The following is a 20,182-nucleotide window of genomic DNA, read 5'->3' as shown; positions in this document are numbered from 1 at the left end:
ACGTCTCAGCACTCGCTTCCTCTCCTTCTCCAACCCCATACCGTTGGCCGGACACGACAATCGCTATGGCTTCCAAGCTTGCAAAGGCTCCTCACCAGGAGGAGCGCGAGGAGGCGCTCGCTGCTGCTCCAGAGATCCCCAAAGTCATCTGGCACAAGTCCCCTAATATGCGCAAGCTGTATTTCTACGCCATGATCCTGTGCATCAACTCCGCCACCACTGGCTTCGACGGTATGTGCAGCGGAAGTGATCTGAGTTGTGATTGGAAGACTGACAGACGATAGGTTCCATGTTGAACGCCATGCAGTTCTTCCCCACCTGGATCAAGTTCTTCAACGACCCCGAGGGCAGCAGACTCGGGCTACTCTCCGCCATGTACTCCATCGGTTCCATCGCCTCTCTGCCATTCGTCCCGATTTTGTCTGATCGATTCGGCCGCAAGGCTCCTATCATCGCTGGCTGCATTATCATGATCTTGATGGCTGCTGTTCAGGTGAGCACAATCATTGCACCAACATCTGAACAATCTGGCTGACACACTTGTGCAGGCTTCTTCCCAAAACCTTGCTCAGTTCGAAGCTGCTCGTTTCTTCATGGGTTTCGGCAACTCGCTCGCCCAGCTTTCCTCGCCTCTCCTCCTTACCGAGATCTGCCATCCTCAGCACCGTGGCCGTGTCACCGCCGTCTACAACTGCCTGTGGAACGTTGGTGCCCTGATCTGCTCCTGGGTCTCCTTCGGCACCCAGAACATCAACAATGACTGGGCATGGAGGACACCAACCCTCCTCCAGGGTCTGCCATCCGTCATCTGCATCACCTTCATCTGGTTCGTGCCAGAGTCCCCACGTTGGCTCCTGTCGAAGGACAAGGGTGACAAGGCCAAGAAAATGCTCGCCTACTACCACGCCGACAACAACATGGACGACCCCACCGTGCAGTTCGAATACGAGGAGATCAGCGAGACCATCCGCCTCGAGTTCATGGCCAAGAAGAGCTCCTCCTACCTCGACTTCTTCCGCACCAAGGGCAACCGTTACCGTTTGTCGCTCATCCTCACCGCTGGGCTCTTCTCTCAATGGTCCGGAAACGCTCTCACCTCCTACTACGCCAACAAGGTCTACAAATCTGCTGGTGTCACGAGCCCCCGCGCCGGTCTCGGTCTCGATGGTGGAAACAAGGTCCTCTCCCTCATCGTCTCCATCACCTGCGCTCTTCTCTGTGACCGCATCGGTCGTCGCCCACTCTTCTTGGCTGCCACCGGTGGTATGCTTCTGATGTTCATGTGCGTCACCATCTGCTCCGCCGAGTACGCTCGCAGTGGCAAGGCCGGTGTGGGATACGCCATCATCCTCTTCGTCTGGCTCCACGGTGTGGCTTACGCTTTCGCCTGGTCCGGTCTCCTCGTCGCCTACACCGTCGAAGTCCTCCCATTCAAGCTTCGTGCCAAGGGTCTGATGATCATGAACGTTGCCGTCCAGGTCGCGCTCGTCATCAACAACTACGTCAACCCTCTCCCATGGGCTGGTGCGTGGAAGCACACCGAGTGGAAACTCTACTGCGTCTACACCGCCTGGATCGCTTTCGAGCTTGTCGTGGTTTACTTCCTCTACGTGGAGACCAAGTACGTACACTCCCACTGTCATCATATTGGGTCATTGCTAATATTGCTTCCAGGGGCCCAACTCTTGAGGAGATCGCTCGTCTATTCGATGGTGACCGTGCTGAGGTCGGCGCTGTCCACACCAAGGCCGGTATCTCCAACGATCGCTACGACGGCTTCGACAAGGAGGAGAACTTTGGCGAGAAGAACGAGGTCATCACTGATCACCGCGCGCTTTAAGCTTGTGTGTTTGTTGAGTCTGTTTGCGGAAAGGAAGTTCAGTACACCACTGTCAAGGCTGATGTCTTTCGTTGATACTTGAGCAATGGAAATATCAACAGTCAGCCATGACCGTCACTTTTCCTTCTCCAACCTCATCGTCGAACCTATTTTCCTGGGGTGTCATCTCCAGTGTGTACACATTTCCAGTCACCCTTGTCTTAGAGTATTGTAACGCACCTCACCTTCCCGGCAGACTCCAAGAAGGAGGATCAATCAAGCCAGTCTCCCGTCATGTACCTCGACTATCGTCTTCCTCACCCCAGACCGCAGCAGAACTTATGATGAACGCTCAATTGGTCGGGGAATCGTCTCAGACCTTTTCACCGGCCTCTATTTCGAGAGCCACAGCAAATTCCTGATGGCTGGTCGACTCGGTTATTCCGTCGTCCTGCGCCTTGACAGCTGCGGCTCTTCTTCTAACTGTGGCAGAAGTCATGCAATAAATATGCGCCGTCCCGTTCCACCGCTGCTTCCAGCCGCACCTTGTCGTCCTTTCCCTTTCCCTTCTTCCCAAGCCACGACAACCTATCCTTCCATTTCGACTTGCCTTTGCCACTGCTGTCCGTTGCAGGTTGCTCATCGATCCCGAACTCGCCCATGCTCATCGTCAAGGCATCAAAATTCAGGTCCGTTGTCTTCTCTCGGTTCTGCTCTGATAATCCTGGGATCTCATGGCTAATACGCTTGAGCTGCCTATTCACCACGTCCTGAGCATTGGGCTCGATCTTGCCTGAGAACAATTCACCGCTGTGGAGAGGTATTCAGGGGTCTACCGCCTTCCACGAATGATCTGGTCCCAGAGCACTGGCTGCGGCTTGCTGGCTCTCCGTCCCTAGATATCTCGCAGCGATTCTTATGACATCCATGGTCGAGACTCGCGTATCGGTGGTCGTGCCACCGCTTTGCAAGATCATCCACGGCCGTTGCCCGTGTACGCCCTTGCTGTCAGGAGCTGTATCGTGAGGGAGCTTTCGTATCAAAGGCGTCTTCCCCTCCCGTACGCCCTCCCGCCCAAATCGAGGAGCAGTATGCGAGAGAGATGTCATGATCGACGTATAATCATAATCATCGCCGTAAGGATACCGAAGTTCTTGTATAGTTGGTCTAGGCGAGAGATATGCCATGGCATTAGGAAAGAACATTCCCGCATAATTCGGTATGGTACAACTATGGACAGTGAGTTGAGTCTTATTGCTGAATGCGGATGACGGAGAGTACACACATCAGCTTCATTCGTCCTGCCTTGGGTGGAACCTTCACGAAATATTTGTCGTTCTTGGGTCCCATTACGGCAATCTCCATTGTGAGCACCATATAGTATGAGGTCGCGGATATAGAGACCATGGCAATAGATGCAGACTAACCTCCGAAGTGTCTCCCTATATGTGAATAGATCAACACAGACATGTCGATACATCTGTTGTAGAATAGGCTCTCCAGCCACGACCTCATCTGGTCTCCTAGCTTGCAGAGCCAAATGATGATCGAGCAGCGTGTCCTTCGGATACACGATACTATCCATAGAAAGCTGACCGCCATTTCGAACTTTTTTAGAGCCGTCGACCATCCACCAAGTCTTTTAGTATCCAAATATTCTCCTGAGACCATCAGGACCTGGATCGGGCTCCCCGCCAGGGTAGAACAACTTCTCGTTCCACTTGGACTTGCCTTTGCCTTTGTCTTTTGGTTGCTCGAACATAATTGGGAGGAGATCAGGCCCGACTACATCCACACGATCTGCCCACAGGTCTCCATCATACAGTTTCAATCTGTCTAGACCATTCAGAGGTAGCTGAACGTGCACCCAACGCCACGTCAATGATGGTAGTAATTTCTCGATCTCGCTTTTTTGCTCGTCTATGCCTGGGTACGGAGCAGCGATCCTCTTAACATCTTCGGTGGATATCTTGGCATTGCCTTGTCGGGCTCCGTGGTGGTGGATGAACCAATTCGGTAACCCGTCGGGCCTGGGAATACCAAGGAATTCATCGGGTTGGACCTTGCGCAGAAGAGGGACTTCCATACTGTTGATGCGAGGATCATCGTCTTTATGAATACCTCCGACCAGGGATCCATATATCATGATGGAGCCGTAGTCAAAGCCCTGGTCAGGAGCTGAATTTCCAAAAGTGGCTCCTTCAGGCAGCTCGTCGCCAAGAATATAGTCGGTAGCTGAGGGAAGGTACTTCGAGGCCAGATCGAAGTCTGAACATCTTCGCAATAGTCAGCACGTCACGAGGATTAGAGTGCTGGGGTTTGGTCTTACACCCGCGCCATCCTTCTCTTCACCGGGATATTTTGACCCCAGTCTGCTTGGAACCGGAAGTCTACTACCTTTGCTTCTGCTTCTGCGTAGCCTTTGAGATACTGGCATTGAAAGGTGACGTAGTCATCACGATCAGGCCGTTGATGTTCGTGGAGCAGACCCATGGCGTGACCTGAACAAGTCAGCACTACAAGCACCACACTGCCATCGCAAATAGAAGTCTCATCATACCGAGTTCATGAGTCATTGTGCTAACCAAATGAGCGAACTCTTGCACTCCCATTTCTTCCGCGCCTGTGACTTCGTCGAATGCGCCGAAGTTCAGCTCATGTCGACCAGGAGTATCCGAGTGGTGATTGTAACCTATGGTGGCTCCGGTCTCGTGAGACCATTTTCTTGTGTCCTCACTTTCATCGCGACCGTCACTAATGATCAACGCATCAGACGCTGTGGAACCCCCCTTGCCAGTCGGTCCACAGACACAACCGTGATCGAAATTCCCATCGTCGTACATGCAGGCCAAATCAGGGACGATCAAGGCGCTCGAGTACTGGAAGGCCGGATACCAGTTTGCTATGCCGTGAGCAACGATCTTTGTCAGATGCTTCGCGGACCCAGGATCCTTGAAACAGTATCTGATCAAGTTTTTACCGCTCATTCTTCCTGGTTTGGACTCTTGTTTGGGCCATGGGCTGAACCTTGAAGGCCAGTGATGGCTGCTACGAAGCCACTCCTCGTCCATTACGCTGTACCATCGCTTGGTGTTATTCTGCGCATCCGGTCCATCATCTCGTGGGATTGGATCAGGCACCACAGCTGCCGGCAAAGGGTACACGGAGGCTGATAGTGCCAGTATTGCCCAAAGAACGCAGATCATGGTGCTGATCGCAAGGCATGTAACAAAGAGGGTGTGCTTAGGGCCTATGAAGACTCCAAGGCAGATTGCGACCATTAAGCGTCACAATATCGCATGGGATCTGACGTGGTAGTGCTGAGCAAATCACTGCACAAGCCTGAGGTTCATGTCCTTGTGCCTTCTTTTGTAGGACACCCTCAAAAGCTCTGCACAGTTGACACGTCAGCACAGATAGGCTTCGCAGGTATACCCATCTCGCAGCCCTCTCCGTAACGGTCGCCTGAGATGAAGACGTTAGTATAGATCGTACCAGCTCTGAGCATATCACTTGACTCCAGAGGCCTGGAGCTCTCGCCAACAAATTCGCAGACCCAACCCTCGACATGAGATAACCGCAGTGAAAGTTCATCCTCGAGAAAACCCACCGGTGCCCTCTCCGAGCAGAGTCGGCGTCTCGACGAACTCAAGCTTCGCTGTGTGTCTAGCAACGTGCCTCCACATTAGCAGGCATGCACGAGCGAGGGTTACAACTAGCAAAGGCGTAAGTAGTAGCTCGTGCCGCGCAGTCATTGGCACACCAGTGGTCATGAAAAGCAGAACTTTTGAGTTAGCATCGAAGAACATGATAGATCAGCCATCGATACACGGTGTCTACCTTACCGTATACCCACCATCCAATCTAATATCAGCGCCATTGATATTCAGCGCTTTATCCAGCACCAGAAACTCAACAATCCGCGCCACCTCATCTGGCTCCGCGAATTCCCCCGTAGGCACGGAAGCCTGATACGCTTCCCTCGCCTCCCGATCCGCCCAAGCGTCTTTGCCCATTTGAGTCCATACCGGACCCGGCGATATGCTGTTCGCTGTTATGCCTCGAGGACCCCACTCGCTAGCCTGACTTCTGGTCAAGCCTATGACACCAGCTTTGCTTGCGCAATAGACTCCATGAAGGTGAAGAGCGATGTGTGCGGCTTGTGACGCTATATTGACTATTCGACCTCCGTAAGGCTTGGTACCTGTGTCTGCTACCTTCTGGCGAGCGGCGAAATACATGCGCGCGAAAGCTTGACCGGTTAGAGTAGGTCCGAATAAGTTGATATTGAAGTGTCTCTGGATCTCCTCAGGCGATGTGTCTTCCAAGGGCGATAATGTCACGTAGCCTGCGGAGTTGATTAAGAAGGCCGGGAACGCAGCATTTTCTTTCTCTATACTAGCAAATGCGTTTTTGACGGATGAGGGCGAGGTGATATCACATTCATAGGGTCGGATGTCGTCTGAGTCTTCGCCGTATGTCTCCTTAATACTGCTAGCGACCTTGCTGGCCTCGAAGGGTGCATAGAGCAGTGCTAGCTTGCTTCCGTGTCCGCGTAGTAGTTTGCCAGTAACGGATCCGATGCCACCTAGAGGATATTGTATCAGCACTAAGCTTACCAAAATGTCAGCACATGTAGGCTTGTTACGCACCCATGCCACCAGGAATGATGGCCAGTCGAGAAGCCAACGCCATAGTGGAGGAAATGGGCGCATGTGCGTGAGATTGTCATCAACAGTCGCCTTCCAGTAAATAACCAACAACATGACGTTTGATTTGACTTAAAATCGAGATCGCCCTACACATCAAGAATGCGGTATTCCCGACACTACATTACCGGCAGTTTGAACCTTAAGAGCGGCCGCACGAGTTCCATCGTCCTCCAGTCTAGCAAAGATACCATCATCTCTTACTAGGTTTTGTATGGTAGTTGGAACGTTCCGAAAGGATGACAATTCGACGGAAGACAATATATACATGCACGTGGTAATGATGGTAATAGCGACGAGGTAGGAAGAAAAGGCGGACAAAACGCCGCTTCTTCGTACGTGAACAAGAAAGTTTGCACGTCCAACATTTTGGATCACCAAAGGCATCAAAGCACAAGCATCCATGGAACCAGCTAGAGATTCGAGAAGGTGACAACGCCATGGAGATCCCGGCTCAAATCAACTTTCACCAGAAGGCCACCAGCCCGGATCACGGCATTGGCCTCCTGGTCTTCTTCATACCCGGAAATCCTGGCAGCATCGAATACTACCGTGCCACTCTCGAAAAAATCTTCTCCATTCTGAAAGCCCAAGACCAAGGCGAATGTAACGACTTGACAGTATTTGGCAGTAGTCTCGTCGGCTTCGACAATCATGCAGACGATGGAACACCGTATATCAGGACCGATCACCAATACAGGCAACCACTAGGTCTCGAATCTCAGACCGCATTCGTACTGAAGACTCTATTCGCGGTCTTGGATTTCCTTGAGTTGCCACATCGTGTGGTACTGGTCGGGCATTCCATAGGAGCATACATAGCCCTGAAGCTCATTGAGCAAGCTCGCCACACGAGCTCCATACATAACAACGCCAATATCGTGGGCGGAATCAGCTTATTCCCCACCGTAGTAGACATAGCCAAAAGCCCAACAGGGCTCATAGCAGCGGTATCACCAACCCCAACCCCAAACCCCACGCCCCGTCAAAATCCCAAAAGCCCGACATGCTAACACAAAACCCACCTAGCCAATCCTCCGCTTCCCGCTCTTCCCAACTCTAATCCACTACATTTCCCGCCCACTACAACTCCTGCCTCTTTCAGATCTGATAAGGATAGTCCGCTACACAACCGGCATGCAACTCCCCGCCGCAACCACCACGGCAAAATTCCTGCACTCGCCACACGGCGTACAACAAGCACTCCATCTCGCCGCGGACGAAATGCGGAGTGTCACTACGGATCGCTGGGATGATCCATTCTGGGGTATGTCTGCTGCGAAGGACGGAGCAGTAGCCACGGGCGCGGCGGTCGTGAGGGAGGTCCTGCGGAGCACGGAAGCGCAGTCGTCCAAGTCTCCTGGTTTGTTTTTCTACTGGGGTGCGGAGGATCACTGGGTGGCGAATTCGACTCGCGATGTTCTGATCGCTAAACGTGGACGTGGTGCAGTGGCTACGGCGGGTGAGGAGGGGAAGCCTGTGATGGAGATTGATGGGCATGGTATTCCGCATGCGTTTCCTGTAAGTCTCGCCATTTTCTCATTCGCCGACGTGCTCGTCAGTATGACAAGATTGCGCTGTCGGTGGCTATTGAGAATGAAGATCACATGTGTTTGATGGCATGTAGCAGCAGAAGCAAGCAAGCTGATATGCCTTTCCAGCTCAAACCGACACACAGCCGCATCGTGGCGAAGAAAGTCGCAGGCTGGATTATTGAGATCCAGGCGGAGAGGTAGTAGTGCAGGCGTTCGACCGAAAGCCATAGCGGGGATCATGAATAATGATACAGACTGTATAGAGATACAACATACACTTAGCGTGCTGCATGGCGTCAGCCCTGCATACTTCACAAGCACGAGCACACAGCTCCCTTCCTTTTCCTCCAGCCAAAGGCTCTATCCCGCCCTTAGTCCAGATTAACAACTTCAGCACCATTCATAGGCGCACTCGTAACCCCCACCATCCCATTGCCCTCCATCGCGGCGCCCATCATACCGTTCGCAGGCATGCCCGCACCATCAAGTAACCCAGCCATGGTATCAACACCATTACTCAGACCATTCATCCCATTCAAGCCCGCACCCATACCCAACGTCAACTCCGGCGGCGGACTGAAAAGCGAGTAAATCCTGCCATCCAAGCCCTCGCCATCGAACAACCCGAGGTTCTGGATCGGCTGCTCCCTCATACCCAACACATTGATGACATCTTCGCTCAACCTCCCACCCACGAAAGCAGCCGTGGGGACGATCTCAGCCCCTAGGTTTTGCATGAAAGACCTTAGGAACTCTGATTTGAGGGTTTCGGGTGGTAGTTGCAGTTCCCGTGACTTGGTCGTGGCGAGGGTAGTAAAGATAGCCAGATCCTGCGCCTGATGCGTTGGTAGACGAGCATAAGTACGCTCGAAATCGAACAAGGCACGCAGACAAGGCAGCAGAGCAGGCACAGCCTTGAGCTTGCGTCTCGAGGATAAAATGTCCGGACTCAAAGGCGAGCTGTTAGCAAGGATAAGCGGGCAGTAAATCTCCCTCTTCTTCACAATCTCAATAGTCTTGCCACTACTCTCCTTTCTATTCGTCACACTCAGCACCGAGCGCGTCAGGGTCTCCACACCGGGAGCAGTAGCGATATTCGATTTCTCCCGCTCAACGACAAAGTCATGCGAGACGAGGTCGGCGAAGATGTAGCCGTAAAAGCCGTGGATACTGGCGGCGTAGAAAGGGATAGAGGCGAAGCGGGCGGCGGTGTTGATGCTGGAGAGGGTGTTGAAGTCGTGGTCGCAGGCTATGACGCAGGAGAATGGGGCGTAGTAGGTCTGGTCTTGGGGGAGTAGATTGGCGAGACTGCCGCCGGATTTAACGCTGACGCGGGGGTTGAGCTCTTGGATGCGTGGGATGGCTGCTTCGGCTCGCTGGAATAGGAATCAGTTCATGCTACTTCGTTTGTGGCAGTAGATGCGGAAGTGCTTACGGATTTACCAACGTCCCCCTCGCGCAGGAAGTACTGGGCACCCAGATCTTCTTCTGTCACGATCTCGTCGTCGATGATGGTAAGTGAGCTGATGCCGGCCAGAGTGAGGTTCTTTGCGATTTCCGTGCCGAGGGCCCGAAGTGATACGAGTAGAATGTTGGCTGAGCGGATGCGTTCTTGTGCTTGAGCACCCCATAGGCGTATTTGGCGGTCGTAGAGCGCGATTTCATCCGCGCTTAGTCTTGGTGCAGTGGTCGTGCTGGTTCCGTTTTCCGTTGGTAGTGATGCATTGCCATTGGCGACTGGCTGGCCAGCCATGTCGCCATTGACCAGCAGATCGCTGGCGGTGCCACCCATCGCGGTCACGACAGAATCTGCCATGATTATGTTGATCAGGATTGTGCGATGAAGCAAGAAAGAAAGTATCGAGCTGCCTTTGCTGTTTGATGAAAGTGTGGTTCGCAGGGGCTGCCCTTAGTGGCCGTGCTACCGTGGGTGCTTCCAGCCAAGCGTGTACAACGGATGGTGCCAATTCTCACACATGCACTGCGAAAGGGCCAGAAGTTCGACTTCTGATTTAGAAGTGAAGGTGATGGCGGTCGAGTGCTTGATATAGAGGTCGTTTTGCAGGAACAACGCTTGTGGCTGACGCTGGACGGCGCGGCCCGCAAACGTGTCTGCATGGATCGACGCCTCACATACAGCCCCTCCTTGTTGACGGAAGAGCATGTTTCGGCTGAATAGGCTCATGACATGACATACACTCGCCCATATCGAACAACGAGTACGACAATAAGCATGGAAATTACTGCAAGCTAGCACATCCTCTGCATCAGCACAGGCGTCAAAGAGGTCTTAAACAAGAAGAGGCAATGCCAAATCCGCAGCCACTCTCGTACCAGGTACGAACAGTCATATGACCTTCACATGCACTCTATCTGGCCTACTTACACACTACTCAGTCCGGCTCTTACGACAACCCGCCTTCGTCTGAAACATCCACACCACGAACTCGACGTGAAGGTTTACATCGAGCAATCCGCAACACCAGTTTCCTCGCCCGCGAGGCAGGCAACAACAGCATGTCTGACCAGGACCGCCGACCACGATCTACTCTCCTCAGCCCTATCAACCGCCGTCGATATCGATCTCCGAGCAACGCATGGGAGTCGCCGAGGGATACACCCGAGACATCCGACTCGGCCCAAGGACGACGTTCGAAACGTAGGAAGCTTGACGGGGAGGACGGTGCAGTAACGTCGACACCTGCCATCAAGTATGGTCACTTTGGGCAGGTCGAGCCGGGGACATTGAAGCTGGATCTGATCAGCTGTGACGGCGGCGAGCATGTCGACCCACGAAGTCCGGGACTATATCTGGGCGTCAAGAATGTGCTGCAGCACAATAAGAGCGTGTACTGCTCGGAACGACCAACTGCGAACATTATTCTCAAGCATGCGGATGACACCGTTTTTGATCTAGAGAAACTACATATCGTTGCACCGGAGCATGGCTTTACGGCGCCGTAAGTAACGAACCCAACCTCTTGCTACGACGGTAGAGCATGTGCTGACTGAAAATTCGCAGCGTCCGAGAAGGCCTCGTCTACGTCGCAATGACACTCAAGGATCTAGAGCCGTATCTTGAACCACCGCCACATGCTCGACGAGCAGCACCACAGCGGTATCCCTCGCCTCGAAGACAACGTCGGTACATGAATACCCTCCGTCAATCCCCGGAACGACTTACACTCTCCGACGCACTTCGTGACCCTCACATAGACGCCGCACTCGGCCGACGAGGAACAGACTACGCACGAGCCGCAGACTCAGCCCACGACCTCGCCCAAGCAGAAGAGACCTACTACGGCACCGACTTCGGCTTCGGCCGCGAAGAAGCAGAAGCCCACTGCGAGATCCCCTCTCTCGACAACACCACCGCCACCGAACCCAACTCTAACATCATCCTCGGCCACGACGACGATGACGACTCCCCATCCCCCATAACAATCCTCAGCGACGAAGACGCCGGCCCCGAAGAAATCTCCAGCCAAGAAGTCCTCGACTTCCGCCAATCCCGCCTCCGGCTAATGCGACGACGCCACGAGCTCGAACTCCTCGACCGCGAAGAAGAGCGTTGGACTGCAGGATTTCCTCCTCCACCGCCGCCACCACACCGGAATGATGCGCTCCGTGAGGAGAGCGCCGCTGCGGGTGGAAGAAGGACTAATATGCCTGCCCTCCGAGCCCGAGCCCAAGAACTATGGGAGCGACATACGACTGGCCGACGAGGAGGTGACCCGCACCCTGAATCTCCGGCCCACGATCTCGTCTCCAGCAACGCAAACGGCTACACCACCACCTCCCTCCCAGCCACCCACATGTCCACCACAGAATCCCGCACCCACCATCCCAGCAGACCCCGAACCGAAATCAAAGACCCCAACGTCACACACGCCCACTTCTCCATCAAACCGGGCAAACATAAAGTCACCCTTCACTTCGACCCGGGAGTCTCCGGGCAATTTATTTTAGTGCGAGTCTGGGCTGATGGAGGACCGGCAGGGTTTGTTGGTGGATTTGGTGGTTGTGGTGGTGGGAGGAGTAGGAATGTGGATGTGCAGAGCATCATTGCTAAGGGGTTTGGGGGGTGTAAATTTTTCCCGGCGAGGGGGGTGAGGTGAGGGTTTTGGGAATGTAATCGGGATACGGGGATACGGGAATGCGGGGATGAGGTGGAGGGGGGGATGGTGGGGAGGGATTGGCATGATGGGATGGGATGGGATGTGATGTGTAGTGTTGTTTACGCGATCATGAGGACTTCTGGTGACGATTGGGCACGGGGTGCAATGGCTTATGTACGCATCTGTCTGTGATGCGTAGTAGTTGGTAGCGGATCCGAAAGGGACTGTAAATCATGAAGACGAGTCGATAGGACGAGCACATGAAGCGTTTCAATGCGCTACGCTAAGCATATCCATATTCATAGCGCGGTACTCGGCATACCAGCCAGCCACCAGCCAGCCACCCAGCAAGCGACTCATCAAGCAAGCAAGCGAGCAAGCACGCACATCCATCACCCGGCCCTGGGCGCCACGCTAATCACAAACTCCCAGCCCACCCCACCCCATCATCACCTCATCAGTCATGCCGAATTATCAACGCATTCATTCACTCCTCCATAACCTCCCCCTTGACACCCATAACCTCCTCACCCTCACCCATAGGCGAATCCTCCTTCTTCGCGGCCTTCTTAATAGGCGTCTTACGCTTCCTTTTGGGAGAAGCCTCGTCAGCAGCAGCACCCTCATCATCATCGCCCTCCTCCTCGGACTTCTTGGTACGTTTCTTAGGCGTGGCTTTGGCTTTCGGGGTTTTGGGGGTCTTGGGGGTGGCTATGCAGAGTGTCAGCCGTACAGCAATGTTATGTCTGAGGAGAAGAGCCACTTGCCTGGCGCATCAGCACCACCACCATCACCGTTGGCTACACCGATAGCAGCCAGTTTCTTCTTGATCACGCCCCAGGTATTCGCCGCGGTCTAAAAACACAAAATCAACATCCAATCACAGACAGAAAATCCAGAAACCCGCATAGATAGAATGAAAACAAACCTTAGCAGTATTAAACCCCCCCAGCTCCACCAACTTCGCGATATCGATCTCAGGCGCACCGCCTTTGAGACACGACCAAGCGACCTTGAGGACGCGCTCCTCTTTGTCCGTGAAGGTGATGCCGCTGTTGTTGGCAGTAGCGGTCTTGGTGGCTGTGGCGTCGGAGGCGGGGGTGCGTTCTTTGGTTGGGGTGGCGGAAGCCATTTTTTTTTTTGTTGTTGTGTGTGAGCTGTGAGGGGGTGGAGGTCAGTGATTGGGTGGGGGGGTGGGGCGATTGTGTGATATGGATGGGTGCAGGTGGGGTAGGTTGGGATATGATGTGCTTACTTGGATAGGTGTGGGATGTGTTGGACTTGGAGATGGGTAAGTGTTGTGGTCGGTGGTTGATTGTGCGGGAGTCGCCAAGTTTGTGTATGTCGAAAGATGGAAAGCCAAGGGGCAGGTGGGCGGGCTTATATAGTTGGTTCGCAGGTGGAAGCTTCGGGAGTCCCTCCTTCAAATCACCAGCAAGCTCACACTGCAGCACTAGCGCCCTTTGTTGGGGTTCGAAGTTCACTTGCAGCGCCTTATCTCTGCTGTTCGCAGTAAGACTCCCAGCTAATTGGGCAGGGATCCCATTGTTGCAAGTGAATTTAATGTGCCTGCCCCAACCGCGAGTCAGGTGGACCGGTGAAGCGTAGGATGACACGTGAGCAGAGCGGGTCCATTTCCATGGTTGTTGAGCGCGGATCAGGAAGGAACGATGGACTAGCACACCTGTATCCCGTTGGGTAAAGGCGGATCGTAGCGTGATCGTGGTAGCGACCTGGCTGCCAGCACTGAGGAGTAGAAAATCGACTGCATCAATCGTTCGTGAAAGCCATACCCACCCATCTCACGTCTCTCAGTCCCGCCAATCAACGAGCACCTCATCCGTCCGAAACCTCTGCGTAACCCCACTCCCCCCCAATGGCGTCACAAACCCCTTCCTCCAAGCCAACAACCCCGCATGCGCAATCATAATCCCATTATCAATACAGAACCTCTCATCCGTCTTAAACACACTCCCGCCCCTCTCGGCAGCCATAATCCCCATCATAGCCTGCAACCGCTCATTACACCCCACCCCGCCCACGATCAAGACCTGCGAGGCCCCGACGTGCGCCATGGCGCGCTCGGTGATCTCGACCAGCATGGCGAAGACGGTCTCTTGGAGGGTGAAGCAGAGGTCTGCTGGGGTGATGGGAGCGGAAGTCAGGGGATCGAGCCACGGGGTTGCTGGTTTGGATTGGGCGGCGGATTCGAGTTTGAGGGCCATTTCTTCTACGCGGGCGAGGATGCCGGAGAAGGAGACGTCCATGCCTTTTACTGCGTATGGGAGCTCTAGGAGTACGCCCCCGGCGTTCTTGGCGAGCTGCTCGATGTTATAGCCCGGCGCCGGATCATTGGGGATCTTCAGGACGCGGGCGAACCGATCTAGGCAGTTCCCTACTGCTATATCTAATGCCTCGCCGAAGATGCGGTACCGCTGAGCACTGTAGGCGATGACTTGCGTGTTTCCTCCACTGACATACAACACGACTGGGTTCTCTGCACCTGTGATCGCTCGGCCCATTTCGATGTGGCCGACGCAGTGATTAACGCCTACGAGAGGTTTGTTCCATAATTGGCTCAGTGTTCGCGCGGCGATGGCGACGGAGGAAAGTGGAGCGCCCATCCCTGGTCCGCGGGTGAAGCAGATACAGTCGATATCCTCAATGCGGACCCGTGCCTGAGCCATGGCTTGTTTGACTAGTCGGACTACCCATCGCCTGTGGTGTGCTGCGGTGTCTTTTGGTAGAAATCCTGTTCCTGGCGGGGAGTTGAAGGTGTGTCGTAGGTTCGCTAAGATCTGAACAGGAGGCGAGCTGGACTTTTGCTTGCTGGTGGGATGTGAAGAGTGGAGTTCGTCGTCTGAATATGCGCTGTCGTGTGGTGAAGGTGGTGACGAGGGTTGATGTGGGGGGTGAAGGATGATGCCTACCCCGAGCTTGTTGGCAGAGCCTTCAAGGCCGATGGCGATAGGCATGGCTGTGGTGTTGTAGTCCAAGTGGACGTAGATGTCGTCTGGATAATTCTAACAATAGTTGTAAGTGAATGCATGCGGGATGCGGGGCGAGCGGCAGGGAAGGGTAGATTAGATCCGCTGCAGGTTGATCAGCTGGCGTAATGCTCAAGCCTCAGCCACAGTAGTAGAACAGGCACGAATGAAGACAGCAAACAGGAAAGGAAGTGAACAGCTGCAAACCATATCCGATTGCCTTGCTCGACATCCCCCCTCGATAGACTGGAAGCACATCCACTACATCATCCAATAGCCACGCCGGCTCCATCTTCCACGCCAAACACCCACCATGTCCTGGTCCGGCTTCAAGAAAGCCGCCTCGCGCGCCGGAACCCAAGTAATGATGAAAACAGGCCACGTAGAGAAGACGACAAACCGAGAATACGAAGTGGAAGAACGTCGCTACCGAACCCTCGAGTCCGCTTCACTACGGCTACAGAAAGAAGCCAAAGGCTATCTGGACAGTTTACGAGCCATGACAGCGAGTCAGATGCGCATTGCTGAGACGATTGACGCCTTTTATGGTGAGGCCGGAGCGAAGGATGGTGTGAGTCGGAGTTATAAGCAGGCGGTGGAGGATCTGGATGCCGAGACTGTGAAGGCGTTGGATGGGCCTTATAGGTGAGTGACTGTCCGAGTGGTGTGCTTGGGCAGTGTGATGTGGTGGAGCCCTGAGTTGAATGCCTCCCACGCGGCGAGTTGAAGGACATGGACAATGGAGAAGCTGCAGACGTGCTACTGGACAAGAAGAATGCTGACACTCCATATGCAGGACGACAGTACTTGAGCCTATAGGTCGATTCTGCGCATACTTCCCCGACATCAACGAGTGTAAGGATAATGCAGTCTCTCTGAAGGTCCCTTCCGGAAATTTCAATGACTAATGGCGTTTCTAGGCATAAAAAAGCGCAACCACAAACTTCTCGACTACGATGCCGTACGAGCGCGAGTCAAGAAGTTGACTGAGAAGCCGGACAAAGATCCTGGCAAACTTCCTCGAACCGAGAAGGAAGCAGAAATGGTGAGCACGCTCCATGATTATCTCCAGCAGACTTGGGGAATCTCCTCACCGAGCATATCTTTCCCTACCGGACCGGAACCCCACACGCCACTTCGAGCGCCAAAGGTTGCATTCCATGCACGGCCCGATCTGGACGTGGATCTCTCTGTGCCTTCGCCGCCGAAGAGACTGAAAGGAGACGATGCGGAGAAGATGAGACTTCTGCAGCTCGAGGACGAGGAGTTTGTGCGCCGCCACGGTGGCTTGAAACTGAGCTCGAGCAGATACGCCAGATCATCTGCGCCTTCCTCGCTACCACAAAACGTCCAAGGCGACATCCCTGGCTTGCTTCGAGGCGGACCTGTGAGGTTCCACCACACCACTCCCGGATCAGCACTCCAGCATGGATCTTTAACAGATCCGCGCAGCCCCTACACTTCATTCACACTGTCACAAACCACGCAGCCATTCACCACGCAAGACGCTACGAAAGCAGGCCATACAACTTCCACTACACCAACCACAACCCAAACCCGCACCCAAAAGGAAGGACGCAAGCCCGACCACTCCGTCAAAACACCCTTCTTCCAACCCTCGGAACTAGAGCATATCATGGCACCCATGAAGCAGCAGTACCTGCGAGACCAGGCTAACGGAGCATCACAGGCCAAAGTCGGCTACGAACAATTAAACGACCAACTCACAACCGAACTACCACAATTGATCGATCTACGGTATCTACCCCCCTACTGACCCCCTCCATCAAGACGAGAAACATGACACTGACATTGATTGATTGATTGATTGATCAGGGTACCCTACCTCGACCCCTCCTTCGAAGCCCTCGTCAAGATCCAATTACGATTTTGCGCTGAGGCATATAGTCGGATGGCACAGGTGCAACAGTATGTTCCCCCCATCCTATCCCTCCTCCCTTCCCACTCATGCAGATGATGTGCGGCATGGTGTGGCTACATTTGCTCATATGCGACGACAGATACCTCGACGCATCGACACGGGACTCGTACGCTAGCGGCGATTTGGATGCACGGGTTGAGGATGTTTTGGGGCAGATTCGGGAGTTGAGTATTGCTGGAACGGTGTAAGGTGCGTTAGAAAGCACCGCGGCGGCCCATAGATAAAATAGTAATGTGATGAGTGAGACACTTGAGCGTGAAAGCCAGGGGTATAACAGCCGCGGGTACGTGGTCAGGGCTGCTGAGGCTGTAGCTTGGCATGAATTTCTATGCATACACATACTACAATCTCACCATGACTATACAGTAAAAGTACAGATCCATTACCTGTGCCTTCTAGCTCAATCGAGTAAGATCTCCTCCACTATTAGAAGTTATGCTACTCAATCTGCACAAACCCAGCGTTTCGTCATCGGGCATCCGGGGTCCAAATCAATTCCCGAGTCGTACAGACTACGAATGTCACTAGTACTAGTAGTACTACACGTACTCAACTACCCACCTCCAAATACACCAACCAGAGAGCTTCGAGTACTACTCAAAACCAAACGCTCAAAGCTCGTACTACTGCGCTCCTGACGTAGTGGCCGAGGGTGGGGGCGCAGAATAGATGAACTCTAGCTTCGCAATGAATGCCGGATTTACATGTCGTGCATGACATAACACTCGAGCTTGGGATCTTCACCACGGATACTCGGACGAGTTGTGATACTAAAGCTCCGGGCTAGAATGTGGGCTGCAAGATTCAATGATGATATAGCTTGGGGACGTTACAGGTAGATCTTGAAGCTGTTTCTTTCATCCTCACTCGCATTTCTCATTCGACAACTGCTGGCGCATCGCGGTTCAAAGCTTTACCAACCATGGACTCTCCATCAGTGCAGAAGACGCCATACCTGACGATCTACCTCCTACCAGCCATCATCCTAGCCCTCCTCGCAGTAAGTCCAATCCCAAAGATCTCGAGCCAGGCATTCCCAGAACTAAAGAATCCTCCCCATCATAGTACAAAGCCTACACCATCGCCACCAACCCCCTCCGCCACATCCCCGGCCCCTGGATCTCCCTATGCACCAATCTCCGCCTCAAATACGCCATCCTCACGGGTGAACGAGTCCGCTACATCCACTCCCTCCACTCACGCTACGGTCCCATCGTCCGCATCAGCCCCTCGGAGCTCGACCTCTGCGATGCCGCGGCCGCCAAGACGGTCTATAAAATGGGTTCCCGCTTCATGAAGACCCGATTTTATTCTGTGTTCACGGGGAGTAAGGTTGTGAATGTCTTTTCGTCTCAGGATGCTCAGTGGCATGGTCAGCATCGGAGACTTACTAGTGCGAATTTTTCTGAGCAGAGTGTGAAGAAGATGGAGCCTTTTATTGCTCAGAATGTGCAGTTGGCTGTGCGGAGGATGAGGGAGGAGGTGCAGAGGTTGGGGTATGTGGATGTGTTCAAGTGGTTTATGTTTATGGTTTGTTAATGCTTCTGTTTGCGCCTCTCGTGAGCAAAGCTAATTTTGTTGTAGGCGACGGATGTGAGATTTCTGGTGTGGGAGTGCTCTGCAACACAGAAGCTTACGCGATTTCTAGGTCATCGGTGAAGCATCCTTCGGAGAGTCTTTCCGCATGTTAGAGACGGGCAAGGTATCATTATCGAGCCTCCTCGCTAACACAGCAGTCCCGCTGATATTTGCTCAACCTGCAGGAAAACCAGTACATCTCCGACCTCGAGACTCTAGCATCCAAGGGCATCTACCGCGTCGAACTCGAAGGCCTCGTGAACATCGTCGCCAAGCTACCTTTCGGTCCAGTGAAAGAAATCCTCCGCATTGCCGCTCGAATGAATGCTTACGCCGAAGATTCTGTCCAGCGTTACTGGCGACTTTACAGTGCAGATCCGGAGAATGTCAAGCCCACTTTGCTAACGAAAGAATACGCGGCGGTCGAGGACGGGACCCTAGAGCCCCTCCAGCTTCGCCGCGATGCCTCGGGATATATCATTGCGGGTACGGATACCACGGCCGTCACGGGGACATATGCTGTGTGGGAGCTTTCTAAGTTGCCGGAGGTACAGGAGGCATTGTGTAGAGAGGTAGCCGATCTGCCCGAGGGATTCGATGACGAAATTCTCAGGACGCTACCTCTATTAGATCGTGTGCTCCAGGAGACTCTACGCCTCCACCCGGCAGTCGAGCAAGGCTTGCCCCGAGCTGTTCCGGACGGTGGTGCGGAGTTCGGCGGCTATCATGTTCCTGCTGGTCAGGTGGTGGGCATACAGGCTTACTCCATGCATCGCGATTCAACAGTCTGGCGCGATCCTGAGACGTTTGATCCTTCGAGATGGGAGGAGTCGACGAAGGCTATGCAGGACAATTTCTATCCTTTTGGTGGTGGAAGTCGAGGTTAGTGACGCTCTGTCCCCACGTCAAATCGATACTGATGCGGCTATGCTACAGTCTGCCTCGGGATGCACTTTGCCAAGGTCGAGCTGCGGCATGCGCTGGCGAACTTTTACCGCACGTTTGACGTGGGCATGAAACCGGCATTCGTACAAGGCTTCACTGAGAAGGATATGGAAGCTGTTTCGTATTTCTTGTCGCCGCCGAGAGGGAAGAGGTGTTATGTGATGCCAAGAAAAAGTCTGTCCTAGCAAGCAGATGTTCTGCTGAGTCCCTAAGTGAGTACGGCTACGTGGATCTGGCCGGCATGGGATTCTTGCAAAGGACAGTATTCGACTCAAGCCTTTTGCAGCTTCACTTGTGCCTGTACTGCTGCGGTAACAATGGTATCTATCATTAAGATTGATTCTCCTGGAAACGACTTGCTCCGTCCCTGCAGCTAGCAACTTCACTGATCTACGAAGGGGTGCTGGTCCAGGGATTCCATAAGCCAGTGGTCTTATAGGTCCCTCACAATACTGCACTCGTGGTATCATCGAGCCGTCAAAGGCCAGAAGCACCTCACTTTCACCGGCTGCTGTTCATCGACACCGCTGCCAGCTCGAGGACCGGCCA

General features: G+C 53.7%; 10 protein-coding genes across 10 annotated transcripts; 5 read left to right on the top strand and 5 right to left on the bottom strand.

Annotated features, from left to right (window-relative positions):
- Positions 1-65: 65 nt before the first annotated feature.
- On the top strand, positions 66-1,840 carry LTS14_009610 (uncharacterized protein; the record flags this gene model as incomplete). The annotated part of the gene is made up of 4 exons (XM_064842291.1): positions 66-231; positions 285-493; positions 549-1,621; positions 1,675-1,840. The coding sequence occupies 4 exons, from the start codon at positions 66-68 to the stop codon at positions 1,838-1,840; spliced, it is 1,614 nt and encodes a 537-aa protein (XP_064690197.1).
- Positions 1,841-3,461: 1,621 nt separating this feature from the next.
- LTS14_009609 (uncharacterized protein) lies at positions 3,462-5,025 on the bottom strand (the record flags this gene model as incomplete). The annotated part of the gene is made up of 3 exons (XM_064842290.1): positions 3,462-4,095; positions 4,149-4,320; positions 4,380-5,025. The coding sequence occupies 3 exons, from the start codon at positions 5,023-5,025 to the stop codon at positions 3,462-3,464; spliced, it is 1,452 nt and encodes a 483-aa protein (XP_064690196.1).
- A 630-nt stretch (positions 5,026-5,655) lies between these two features.
- On the bottom strand, positions 5,656-6,514 carry LTS14_009608 (uncharacterized protein; the record flags this gene model as incomplete). Its single annotated transcript, XM_064842289.1, has 2 exons — positions 5,656-6,407; positions 6,472-6,514. 2 exons carry the CDS (start codon positions 6,512-6,514, stop codon positions 5,656-5,658), a joined length of 795 nt encoding a protein of 264 aa, XP_064690195.1.
- Positions 6,515-6,968: 454 nt separating this feature from the next.
- LTS14_009607 (uncharacterized protein) lies at positions 6,969-8,264 on the top strand (the record flags this gene model as incomplete). Its single annotated transcript, XM_064842288.1, has 3 exons — positions 6,969-7,439; positions 7,558-8,049; positions 8,190-8,264. 3 exons carry the CDS (start codon positions 6,969-6,971, stop codon positions 8,262-8,264), a joined length of 1,038 nt encoding a protein of 345 aa, XP_064690194.1.
- Positions 8,265-8,434: 170 nt separating this feature from the next.
- Positions 8,435-9,879, bottom strand: AOS1 (E1 ubiquitin-activating protein aos1; the record flags this gene model as incomplete). The annotated part of the gene is made up of 2 exons (XM_064842287.1): positions 8,435-9,439; positions 9,499-9,879. The coding sequence occupies 2 exons, from the start codon at positions 9,877-9,879 to the stop codon at positions 8,435-8,437; spliced, it is 1,386 nt and encodes a 461-aa protein (XP_064690193.1).
- Positions 9,880-10,370: 491 nt separating this feature from the next.
- Positions 10,371-12,181, top strand: LTS14_009605 (uncharacterized protein; the record flags this gene model as incomplete). The annotated part of the gene is made up of 3 exons (XM_064842286.1): positions 10,371-10,400; positions 10,461-11,023; positions 11,086-12,181. The coding sequence occupies 3 exons, from the start codon at positions 10,371-10,373 to the stop codon at positions 12,179-12,181; spliced, it is 1,689 nt and encodes a 562-aa protein (XP_064690192.1).
- A 487-nt stretch (positions 12,182-12,668) lies between these two features.
- Positions 12,669-13,313, bottom strand: LTS14_009604 (uncharacterized protein; the record flags this gene model as incomplete). The annotated part of the gene is made up of 3 exons (XM_064842285.1): positions 12,669-12,892; positions 12,976-13,036; positions 13,110-13,313. The coding sequence occupies 3 exons, from the start codon at positions 13,311-13,313 to the stop codon at positions 12,669-12,671; spliced, it is 489 nt and encodes a 162-aa protein (XP_064690191.1).
- Positions 13,314-13,992: 679 nt separating this feature from the next.
- Positions 13,993-15,156, bottom strand: KAE1 (putative tRNA threonylcarbamoyladenosine biosynthesis protein kae1; the record flags this gene model as incomplete). Its single annotated transcript, XM_064842284.1, has 1 exon — positions 13,993-15,156. The coding sequence occupies one exon, from the start codon at positions 15,154-15,156 to the stop codon at positions 13,993-13,995; it is 1,164 nt and encodes a 387-aa protein (XP_064690190.1).
- Positions 15,157-15,481: 325 nt separating this feature from the next.
- Positions 15,482-17,298, top strand: hob3 (BAR adaptor protein Hob3; the record flags this gene model as incomplete). Its single annotated transcript, XM_064842283.1, has 5 exons — positions 15,482-15,813; positions 15,965-16,023; positions 16,089-16,926; positions 17,005-17,097; positions 17,190-17,298. 5 exons carry the CDS (start codon positions 15,482-15,484, stop codon positions 17,296-17,298), a joined length of 1,431 nt encoding a protein of 476 aa, XP_064690189.1.
- Positions 17,299-18,032: 734 nt separating this feature from the next.
- LTS14_009601 (uncharacterized protein) lies at positions 18,033-19,818 on the top strand (the record flags this gene model as incomplete). The annotated part of the gene is made up of 6 exons (XM_064842282.1): positions 18,033-18,110; positions 18,176-18,640; positions 18,695-18,703; positions 18,759-18,812; positions 18,874-19,570; positions 19,625-19,818. 6 exons carry the CDS (start codon positions 18,033-18,035, stop codon positions 19,816-19,818), a joined length of 1,497 nt encoding a protein of 498 aa, XP_064690188.1.
- Positions 19,819-20,182: the final 364 nt, after the last annotated feature.

The sequence above is a fragment of the Recurvomyces mirabilis genome (genome assembly GCF_035927965.1).
Source record: "Recurvomyces mirabilis strain CCFEE 5264 chromosome Unknown scaffold_32, whole genome shotgun sequence".
NCBI classification, from domain to species: Eukaryota; Fungi; Ascomycota; class Dothideomycetes; order Mycosphaerellales; family Teratosphaeriaceae; genus Recurvomyces; species Recurvomyces mirabilis.
This window is presented reverse-complemented; position numbering and strand designations above follow the sequence as displayed.